Here is an 11,763-nt window from a genome sequence, read left to right on the forward strand (position 1 = left end):
GGGCCAGATTCCATTTCCCCACCAAATTAACACGGATTTTATTTGCCAGGCCACGAGCAAGAGGGGATTTGCAACACTCTGAGAAGATGTGGACAGTTAAGGATGGCAGAATTTGAGGAAAAGCTGCTTTTCCACCACCCAGCACCTCTCATCCCTCAGCGCCAGCTGAAAAACCCGCAGGGAAAAAAAAAAAAACAACCAACTTTTCTCCCTACCTCTCTCCTTAAAATCCATTTAAAACCCTGCTTCATCAGGGCTGCCCCATCCCCACCTCCAGACAGAGCCAGTGCCACGGAAGAGAAAACAAAGTGATCCACAAATGATTGTTTATATATCCCAGAGTCCCTCGGATGGCCGGACGGAGAGGCTGAGGCGGATTCATTACTGAAAAAGGAGCAAGAGCTCCGTGCCTGGAGCGGCAGCTCCGGCCAAACGCTGCTCCCGGGGTCTGCAGGGACGGGGCGTCCCCTCAACCCCCCAAAAATAACCCCAAGGGATTCCAAACTCTCGAAAACAAACGCGAGGGAGGTTTCCCTGGAGCTCCCGGCGCACATCTGGGAGGGAACCCGAACAAAGCCCCTCCCCTGCTTGCTCCTCACCGTGGAGCAGATGGTGAGAGACGCACTTTGGAGCAAAATAAAAAGCACGTTTTGGGGTAAAACCGAGGATTTGGACACCGAGGAAGCCGGATGGGCTGTGAAAGGTGGGAAATTCCCATGAAAACTCCACCAGGAGCCATCCAAACCCCCCGTGAAAGGGAGAGCAGCTGCCTCCAGGGCTGAGCTGGGCACTGCACGAACAGCAGGGCTGGGTTTTGGTTTTTTTTTTTTCCCCTCTTTCCCAATTTCCAAACAGCCCAAGGTTATTTTTATCCGATATTTTATTCCCATTCACACCTAACCTACATTCATCTATTCAAAGCTGAGTCCGGGGCTCACACGGAGCCGGCTCGGAGGGAATATTGTGGAGGAATCCAGGACAGAAAGGCCAAGGAAATGACATTTTTTTTGCTGGGAAAAAGGTGGATTTTCAGCTTTTGGAGTAATTAACAGGGAACAAAGCCTTGGAGGCAGGAGATGGATGTCACTGTCACTCCAGCCACCCTGCTTTTCCTGCTGCTCCATCCCGGATCCAGGCCAAAAGCAAGGACAGGCTGGATCTCAGCAGCTGGGTGACGTTGGAATCCCAGAATCCCAAAATTATCCAGCTTGGAAAAGTCCTCCAAGGTCATCAATTCCAATCCCCACCTCAGAGCACCGAGTGCCACGCCCAGGCATTTCTTGGAAACCTCCAGGGATGGGAATTCCACCACCTCCCAATGCCTGACCACCCTACTCATCAGCAACCACGCCATTTTCTACAAAATAATCTTCATTCTTCCCAAAAATGATTACACCACATGAATTTCTGGTCGTTAATCACAAAATAACTTTGCTTTATTAATCCCCACCCTGGTTTTTTCTCCCCTGAGGTGCCCTGATGTGAGAACCTGCAAAACCAGGTGTGTGTGTGTGCTTGATATCCTGATTTTTCCTTGGATCAAGGCCTGACAAATAAACTGTGCCATTTTCCAGGGCTGGCACGGGCAGCCTGACCCTGCCATGGCACAGAACTGCTCGTTCCAGCTGCAGGAGTTCTGTGGAAAACAAAACAAAACAAAAAAAAAGTGGAGCTTCATCACCTCCCAAAAGTAACTTTTCTCCCTCATTAAAATAAACATTAATATCAAATAAAAATCACCAAATAAAGTAATAAAAGCAGCAAGAGCCAGGAATTACTATTATTACATTATTATTGCCATTTCCATCTGTTTTCCCCCAAATCTTCGCACGTTCCAATCCTCCTTTTTTTTTGCTCTGGGTAAAGAACCTCCAGATTTCAGAAACTCCAGAGACTCACAGAGGGGAAATAAAAAAATTCCAGAGTTCTGCTTCTCGGCCCTGGAAGCGCTGCAGGAACACCACGAGGTTTGGGGTTATCTGAATTCCTCTGGAACAGCAGCTCCTTCGAAGCTGAGTTTATAACGTCCCAGTTTTATCCAGAAACTCCTCGGAGATGTGCCCGACCTCCCAGAGCGCTTCTGGTTCGGAGAGCTGGCTCTGATCCTCACCTGGAGCCACGGATTCCTTTCCGTAGGACAACCAGAATTATCTCCTCACAATAACCCTAAAAATATCTGCATTGTACCAGCTGAATGGACGATTTCTTCCAAGGGGGACAGCCACAAAAAAAAAAAAAACCAGAGGTGGGATGAACCAGCAGCAAATCTGTCCCTGCCTCATCAGCTCCCTCCCAGGAGTAACACCCAAAATTTGAGGCCACGTTGGGAGAAGCTGGCAGGCCCCGGGGGCTGAGCAGGAGCCAGGTGCATTTAAGGCTAAAAAAAGCAGGTGACAGCTCCGTGTATGGAAATGCAAACACAAAGAGAGAGCACGGCCCCGGCCGCGCTCGGGGCTCCCACGGAAACGCGGGACGGAGAGCCAGGAGGCTGAGACGCCACACAAACACAAGCCCAGCCATGAATTTCCAGGGAAATCTCGCAGAATTCTGGAATGGTTTGGGTGGGAAAGGGACTTTCAAGATGATCTCGTTCCACCACACCTTCTGCTAGGCCAGGCTGCTCTGACCTGGACTTGGCCGCTTTCCAGGGATGGGGCAGGCACAGATTTTCTGGGAAAACCATTCCAGTGCCTCAGCACCCTCACAGGGAAGGAACAGACACTGAAACCTTACAGCTCCCTGAACTGGGCTCGTGGCTCCCTAAAATCCTCGCGACAGCAGGTGATTGTCCCGGTTCTGCCGGGAATTTGAGTGAGGCCAGGACAAACCAAGGTGGATTTCCCCAGCAGAGCTGAGGGCCAAGGTTTTGCCAGAGCTGCCAATTCCAGAGGTGATGGTGACGGTCCCACGAGGTGGAGCTGGAACTCTGCTCCCAGCAGAGCTGGGCAGGATTAAACCTGAGAGTGTTTAATTAGAACAGAGGCGACTTAAGCCACACCAGGCACCAGGTGCTGCTCCCAAATCCTTCCTGGCACAGCAGCCAGGGCTCTTCACACCCCAGATCTGCCCTGACTCCGGAATGAAGCTGAACCCAGACCTGGATCCGTGGTGCCGGTTTTGCTCCTGCTCCTGCCAAAGCTCCCCGTGGATCAGGCACCTCAAAAATATTCTCAGTGGGCACTGAGTGTCCTTGGACTCCCTGAAGTGATAAAATCCACATTTGCTTGCAAGGTCCATCAAGTTTCCAGCTCAGATTTGGCTCCTAATGACCGGCACTGATGCGGATTTTCCTGGGATTGTCACTGAGCCCATCAGTCCTGAGCCGAATCCTCTGCCAGGGTTGTGGCCTCTGGACATCACTGAGTGCCAGCTCACCAAGGAGAGCCCAAAATCCCTGCAATTCCAGCCCGGAAAACCTCTCTCTTTGAGACCCTCCAGCTCTACAAACTTTCCAGAGGTTAAAAAGCAAAGTATTCCCAGAAAATCATCACTCATCGGTGGGATTCCAGGGAGTCGCTGCAAAGTCTGAGGGAAAAAGGAGGAAAAAGGAGGGAGGAAAAAGGAAGAAGTTTGGAGCAAACAGCTGCAGCTACTTTAAAAAAAAAAAGTGAGCTCCCCATAGGAGCCGGGAGGGGATTCCTAGATGTCAGCAGGCAGGGAAATTCACCACCTGTTTCCCAAGGTTCCAGCACGGCCACTAATAGATCGTTAATGGAGGCACAGCGGGGGCTTTGTGGAAAAGGCAAATCCCGGGAACGTGAACCCGACCCCGCCGCCGGCTCCCGAGGGGCTTCTGCATCCCGTTTCAGACCTGCTCTAAGCAAACACAACTTTGTGTCCTTCCAGGATCTGGGAATGGGCTGATCCACGTGGGAATCCCGGACGAAACAACCCCCAGAAACTGGAGCAGCCAAGGTTTGGATGCATCCAGCAGAAGGTGGGGGCAGCACGGATGAACGTGGGGAATGTGAGCACAGAATGATGAATTTTGACACAATCGGGGCCTTGGTTTCTCTTCTCTTCCCATCTCAGGGCTCCCTGAGTGGGATCCTCACCGGATCCAACTGCTCTGGATAAAACATTCCTTGCACGGTGCCTATTCCCAGGTTTGGGAATGTCTATACCCACACATCACCTCAGACCACACCCAGTGCTGATGGTCCAGAGGGAGCTGCAAAGGAATTCAGATCTTCCCTGGACATCAGCCACAGCAGCTCCTTCGCAAACCAAAATGTAATCCCCCAAAAACTGGGATAAATCAGTCCCAGCGCTGCTTCCAGAGCAGCTTCCCAGACCTGCACGTGTCAGGGATGCAGCAGCATGAGAGGAGCCTCCAGCTACTGCTGAAGCAGCAATTCCAGCCTCTGTGCCCTGGTCACTCTTCCTCCAGGAAACCCTCGTGGTATTTTTCCAAGACATCACCTTTGGGATAATATTCTGTTTGAGAAGCCATTTTACCACGTCTTGCTATGCTCAGCAGCTGATAAAAGGGAATGTTTTCTGGAGCAATCTAGGTTGACATCACTTCTTCCTGTTCTCCTGAAATTCACCCTGAACCACTTGGGAAATTCATCCCGGGAAATTCCCCCTAGATCCACCTTGGAGTAGCAAAAGTGCTTTCGACTCTTCTTTTACAGGCCCACCATGGCAAAAGGAAGCCCCAGATTGAAGACTGGTGGAGAATTTTGGAGAAACAACCCTCCCTGAGCTCCTCAGGGAGGAGATCCCACTGCTCCACACGCTCACATCTAGCTCTGCTCCTCAGTGCAAACAGGAGAATCCCAGAACGGTTTGGGTTGGAATCACCTTTAGGATCACCTCGTTCCACCCCTGCCCTGATGCTCTCACCAGGCACCAGCCAGGCTTTGTTCCAGAGGCTGGAAAATCAGGAAAACAGCCTGGACAGCCCAACATTCCTGCCGGGAAAATCCTTAAAATCTGCACTGAGACTCCTTTTTCTTCAGAGCACCCTCTGACACAGGAGCATCCACCTCACCTCTGCCCCAACCCATCACTCCCTCCGCCCCACCCTTGCTGTCCTGTGGGCTTTTCCCAGGATATTTACAGATTCCCCATCCCTGGAAACATCCAAGGCCAGGCTGGATGGTGTTTAAATCACCCTGGCATAGCGAAAGGCGGAACGAGACGAGCTTTAAGATCCTCTTCCAACCCAAACCAGCCCAGGATTCCACACCGGAACGCGCCCCTTTGGCACGGCCATCCCGGCCCCTGGGAGCCTCCTGGAGCCAAGTCCTGCACCGTGGGATAACTCTGACGCCTTTCCGCGTCCCGTTCCCTCGCTCCTGCCGCCTGACGACGTCGGATTCCGTCGGGATCCGAGCCGTGCCCGTCCCGGACGCGCGCCCCAACGCCGTCCCCGGCGGGATCGGGCAGGGAATACCTGGAAAACCGGCCAAGCTGGGAAGGAGCCCGGACAAATATAGATCTCCAAGGAGTATCTTTAGATTAGCAGGCGGCTCTGCCCCCACTGAGACCCCAGGATTTACCTAAATAGCTCCTTCAGCACGGCCCAGAGCTCGGAGCTATTTTAAGCCAGCACCCTGCCCTACTTCCTAAGGAACAGCCTTCCCTCCTCCTGCCTGTGCAGCCAGAGCAGCCCCAAACCCACTGCTCTCTCCACTCTGACACCTTTCATTAAATAAATTTTTAAAATAAAAATACCCTTTTGCCACGGTATCTAATTAATCCAAGTTAATTTATGGCCACAAGGCCCTTCACGGCCTCGCGCAGGGAAAACGGGATTAACCTTCCCCAGCCTGACGGGCAGAAAAATAACATTAAACGTTAAAAATAACATTAAAAATACCATTAAATCCTGAGGGACACGACCTTCCCCCCTGCCCTGCCCACCTCCAGCACCCACCTGAAGCAGCTGCTGTTATTTCCAGAGGGAAGGGATAAATCCCAGCCCAATCCATGTGCCCTGATGCTTCATCACTGCTCCCCAATGGTGCTTCGTGCCCAAGGCTGGGTTTGGGGTTTGCCACCAGCATTTTCTGTTAATTAGCACGTTCATTAGCCAGCAGAGCATGCCTGTATCCCAGATCCAGTCTGAGCCCAGAATGAGGCACCTCTGGCTCTGTTTGGGGCATCCCAGGAATGCTCTTGGAGAGGAATAGCTCGTGTTATCCCAAGATGTTTGCCTCTGGATTCGTTTTCGGGGTGAAACGCCACAAAAATCCAGCAAAATCAGCCCCAAGCTTGGCACAGCCACAAACCAGCCCCTTCCCCAGCACATCCCATTTATGGATAACAAAGCATCTTTCCTGCTTACATGTAACAATAAGAAGAATATCAGAATTACTTGGACAAGTTTTGGGTTGGTGTTTTTTTTTTTTTCTGGAAACCCGCTCCCAAAACACCGCGTTCCCAAGTAATTCCATGGGATCCCACGGGGTTCCTGCTTTAAGGACTGCCTCACCTCCTTGAGCTCCATCCAGCCAAGTTGCTGTATTATGACACAACTTGCTTTTTAGGGATCCCCCTCCACGTCTTGACCCTGGTGGCATTCGAACTTTTCCCTTGGCATCCCGAGGCCCGAGCACACGGACCCTGGCCTTTATTCCATTTTCAGAGCTCCTTTCCCCACCTAGGTATCCCTTAATTCCAGCAAAACATCAACACCAAACGAGCCAAACCCACCAGCGGCTTTAAAACCCCGCAGTCTCCTTTACATTTAAGATTTCCCTCAGTTAAAAAGCCACTTGGACTTTCGGATCGGCGCGCGCTCCGTGACGAAAACTCCCCACACCTCCCAACCTGGAGGAAATCCAACGCTCGAGCTCCCAGCGCTGATATTAAAAACAAGGTGGGAAGAAAGCTGCGCATTTTTCATCCCCCAAAAGCGTCTTCAGGCGGCGAGATGAACTGGAACAGCCTCTGAACTCTGCGAGGAGGCAGCGACTGATCTGAGGCTGCCTTTGGGCTCCCCAGAGCCTGCGGGGACAAATCCCGTGGGATTGCTCTCCGTGTCTCCAGCGGCTCTGGAAGCACATGGAGAGGAGGGAGAGGCTCCTCGGGTGTGATTCCACCCGGGCTGAGGGAGCTGGAGGTGTCGCTGAGGCTACGGGAGCGCCGGGTTGTCCCGATGTTCCCCAAAAAACCTTGGCTGGGTGTGAAACAGGTCGGTGACAGCACGGAGCGGTGGATTATGGAATGGGCTGGGGGATGAGGGGGCTTGAAATCACCTCATTCCACCCCCTGCCATGGCCAGGGACACTTCCCGCTGTCCCAGGGTGCTCCAACCGGGCCTTGGGCACTTCCAGGATTCCGGGGGCAGCCACAGCTCCTCTGGGAATTCCATCCCAGCCAGGAATTCCTTCCCAATACCCCATCCATCCCTGCCCCCTTGGCAGTGGGAATCCGTTCTCCCTTGTCCTGGCACTCCATCTCTCGTCCCAAGCCCCTCTCCCTGCTGAAACACATCCAAGAGGTTCCCACACAAAGCAGACACTGAAACCTCAGGAAGAGTCACATCAGGGGGTTTAAAATTCCCACACACTTTAAACGCCTTCATTTTGGGTAAAAAAACCAGACTGGACACGGAGATGGGTGCCTGAAAGTCCTTAAGAAAGGACAGAAAGCACAAATCGGGGAAAACCCACCCGCTTCCAGGACACCTGGCTACGGCGCCAGCCCCAGCTTTACACCGCAATTCCTGGGATTCACGCCCTCTTGGAAAAGCAGGAATCTTGAGGAATCACAGCCAGGCACTCTGGAACAGGGTGGGAATTAGGGATGTCTCTGACTTCCAACATCAGCTGCCAAAAAGAGGGCACTGCATCCCAGCGCCTCAGCAGCTTCCCAACATTTTGCCCACGAGAAACAAAATAATAACACAAGGACAGAGAAAAATTCCAGTGGTGTCCAAACACCAGTATCTCGGGTTTTTAAAGGGTCTGCCATGGATGCAACTGGACACAGCTCTGCTTCCCAGAGGATTTTGCACCTTCCAGCGGGAAGAATGGAGCAGGAGCACAAAATCCAACCAAAAAAAAAGAGCACAAAAGTTCAACCAAAAATGACCAAAAAAGCTCTGCAGGTTTGTTTTTAAAGGGGCAAAACCACCCTGAGCTCCAGGATCCATCCACTGCAGCAGCCCAAAGCATCATTCCCAGCTGTCTGAATAATGTGGATTTTTTAGGATGCGGATCCATCAGTCAATCCCATGGATCCATCAGGTAATTCAAGCTTAATTTTGGGCTAATGCAGACAACCAGGCTCCCTAATCCCTCAGACTTCCAGCAGAACCTTCCCAAGTGCTCTTTGGAGACCAAAATTTGGACATTAACGGTCTCCATCACCACCAACTACCGGTTTCCTGCTAAAACCGGGCTACAAAGAGCAATTCTTGCCTCAAAATTCGAGATTTTAATAAAAAGGAACTCCTGACAAATCTCAAAATATGAGATTAAAAAAAAAAAAGGCAATTCCTGGCCTACCCCAAAAGACAAGACTTTAATAAAAATAATTCCTTCAAGCACCCCAAAATTGTATTTAAAAAAAAAGCAATTCACGGCCTAGCTCAAAATTCAAGATTTAAAAAAAAATCAATTCTTGACACGCCCCCCCGCCAAATTTGTGATTTTAACAATGAAGCTCCCCCAGCACAAGTTTCAACCTAAAACTGCATTTCCTCTGATTAAACGTAATTACAGTCAAGGCCTTCAGCAGGGCCCTGGAGATGTAAATATATAGGCTAACCATAGTTAAAATCCCACATCCTACTTAACTGCAGGCATTTTCCACGGAAGAAAATGAGCTTTTTATCTTCAGCTTTTAATTATTAATAACCACGAACAATGTCACCACCTTTAAACAACATCCCCGGCCCGTGAAGGAGATATTTCCCCCCGATTTCCACCCCAGCACACCTGGGGGAATAAGAAGCAATCTTGGGGAAGTTCACGTGGATTTCGGGGCGATTTCGGAGCGAGCAGGCCCTGAGCCTTCACCCCCACCTGGACAGGGATTAATGACCGCAATTAGAAGGATTTTTGCGGGGTTGCCAAAGCCCCGAGAGCGACCAGCAGGATCCCTGAGAGGGATTCCCGGGATCTGGAAGCCCCGGGAACAGGGAGAGCGCCCGGATCGGGCCGACTCAGCTGAATCATAATGGCTGCATTGACATTACCTTTCCCCAACAAGGCCAACCTAAACACAGGCAGCTGCCTGGGATTTAGCAGGAGATTTACGGACGGCACCGACCGCTCCGGCTGCCCGCAGACCTACAAATCACCACGCCACACGCACGGCCCCGGGAACGGCCCGGATCCGACCCCCCCCCCCAAAAAAAATCTGTGAGCGTTCCGGGATTATTCCCACAAAAAAAAAAAAAACCCTCTCCCAAGCGTGGAGCTTTCCCCGAGCCTGAGGGGCCTCCACGCTCCGGCTGCCACCCGGATCCCCTTTCCCTGGGTTTGAGGTTATTAACATCAAACATGTGATCGGCCACATGACAGGCTAAAGGCTAAAAAGGAGAAAAAAAAATAAAAAAATAAAATAAATAATAATAATAATAAAAAAAATCGCTTGGACACATGCAGAGGGGAAAGCAGAGATGGTGGGTACACCTCCATGTCCGCGGATCACAACCATTCCCGGGAAATCGCTGCTTTCCAGCGGCCCGCAATGATGGAAGCCATGGCGGGAGGAGGTTTAATAACGGGGTGATTGTGTAACTTGGAGCCTCCCGGCGAAAGTTGAGGCACCCGGTGGATGTTCCCGGTGCGTGGGGACCAGGATGGCACCGGATCAATTAGGGCAGCGAAATGTGCATCCCACCCCCCCCCCCCTCCGCCTCACCCCAGCCTCCTCCTCCTCCCCATCCAGGAGTTTCTCCGCTAACGTATTTCTCTCCTCATTAACCGCTTCGGTGTCTTCTGCTCTTTCCAAAATAGTACCTACTATAACGGGGCCGCAGAGGGGGCCAGCTGGCACCAGCCGCGGGGCATCCAGACACGGAGCAGGGATTTGGGGGAGGAAAGACACGGGGGGCTGGCGGGATGAGGGCATCCCCCCCTTCGCCCAAATCCTCAGGGGTACCCCCAAGTTCCACCCGAAGCAGGGGCTCAGCACCCCAAGCTGGGGGTGAGGATCTTGGGGGTGCGACGAGGCCCACGCCAGGATTGGGGATTCCCCCCTTCCTCCCAACAGGGATGTCCCCTGCTGTCACCTCTCCCTGTGACCCCCCCAGCCAGGCCAGCGCCCACGGCCCCCCATCCCGCGGAATGGAGGGAGGGGGCTGCATCCTCTTGGAGCAGGGGGGATAAAACTGTCCTCCCTCAGCCCTCAGTGTAAGTGCCCCCCGCCAAACAGAGGTGCCCCCCCCAAACCAAAGGCTCCTCTGCAGAGGTTTCTGATAGAACAGGGGGTGTCCCCCCAGCCCGACCCCCGCCAGCTCAGGGCTGTCCCTTAATGGGGGTGTCCCACTGCAACCCCCTCTGCCTGCTCCAGCCCTCCCCCTCCCCTCTCTTTTGGGGGTGACCCCCCCCAAAACCACGCTCCCCCCTGAATTTCCAGCCTCTCTCCAGGCTGGGGGTGCCCCCCTCCATCTCCCCCCAAACCAGAGTCCTCTTTAAAGGAGGGTCACCCACCAGAACACCCCCTCCTCAGCACTCCGGGCATCCCTGCCCCCTCGGCCTTCCTTTAATGGGGGTGCCCCGCCAGAACATCCCCCCAAAAAATCACGCTGCCCCCGCCCTTTCTCGGGGCTCCCCCAACCTGGGGACCCCCCCTCGAACCAGGCTCCCCCTCCAGAACAGGTTCCCCCCACCCAAACCAGGGATTCCCCCTCCCTTTCTCCGGGTTTCCCCAGCCGGGGAGGCGCAGGGGGGGCTCCGCTAACCTGGGGACCCCCCCCCCAAACCAGCCATACACCCCCATATTTCTCGGAATATCCCCCTAAACTAGCCCCCCTCCCTCCCCACTCTTCTTTCTCCACGCTCCTCCAACCTGGGGACCCCCCCCACCAAAATGAGCCCCCTTTTCTTCGGGCTCCCCAAGCTCGTGGGGTTAAAAGCCCCCCTTTAACCACCTCCTTTCTCGGGGCTCCCCAGCCTGGGAACCCCCAGCTAAAATCACGCTTCCCCTGCTCCTTTCTCCGGCCTCCCCGAAACCAGGTGCCCCCCCCGCAAACCAAGCACACTCCCCTCCTCTTTCTCGGGGCTCCCCCAATTTGGGGACCCCCCGCCCCTAATTCTCGCTCGCCCCCCATTTCTCGTGCCTCCCCCCCACCCTCCGCGCCCCCCGCGCAGGCAGGGGGCGCCCTCGCCGCCCCCTCACCCTTGACGATGCGCTCGGTGGTCGGCAGCTTGTTGTGGCCGCGCCCGGACATGGTGGCGGCGGCGGCGGCACCGGCAGCGCTCCCCCGCCGTGCCCCGCTCCGCTCCCCGTCACCCGGAGCGGGGGCCGCGCCGGTGCTCCCGGCGGACCCGCTGGGCTGCCCCGGCGGCGGCTCCGCGGCGCTGCGCTCCCCCCCGGCCCGCCCCCGCCGCCGCCGCCACGCCGCCCTCCGCCCTCTGCCCCCCCCCCCGCGCCCGCCCGCGCCTGCGCCCCGCCCGCCCCGCCCCGCCCGCCATCTTGGAGGGGAAGGGGGCGTTGCTAAGCAACGAGGGGGGCAACAACATGGCGGCGGCGCTGAGGGGGGAGCGCGGGGACGGCGCTGGCGGTGTTGGAGCAGCCCTGGGGCACAGCTTGGGTGGTGCGGGACCTCACACTGCCTCGGGAGGGGCTGTAAGGATC

General features: G+C 54.4%; 1 protein-coding gene across 6 annotated transcripts in view; it reads right to left on the reverse strand.

The window, feature by feature from the left end:
* The window catches only part of PPP3CC (protein phosphatase 3 catalytic subunit gamma), a 36,230-nt gene extending 24,822 nt beyond the window's left edge, over positions 1-11,408 (reverse strand). For all 6 annotated transcript variants that reach the window (XM_058423704.1, XM_040087675.1, XM_040087673.1 and 3 more), the window contains exon 1: positions 11,305-11,408. In XM_058423704.1, coding sequence (XP_058279687.1) covers positions 11,305-11,356 — 52 coding nt within the window. In that variant the 5' untranslated portion in view covers positions 11,357-11,408. The remainder of the gene's footprint in view (positions 1-11,304) is intronic.
* Between the last annotated feature and the right edge of the window lie 355 nt (positions 11,409-11,763).

This window comes from Hirundo rustica, chromosome 28, assembly GCF_015227805.2.
Source record: "Hirundo rustica isolate bHirRus1 chromosome 28, bHirRus1.pri.v3, whole genome shotgun sequence".
Taxonomy (NCBI): domain Eukaryota; kingdom Metazoa; phylum Chordata; class Aves; order Passeriformes; family Hirundinidae; genus Hirundo; species Hirundo rustica.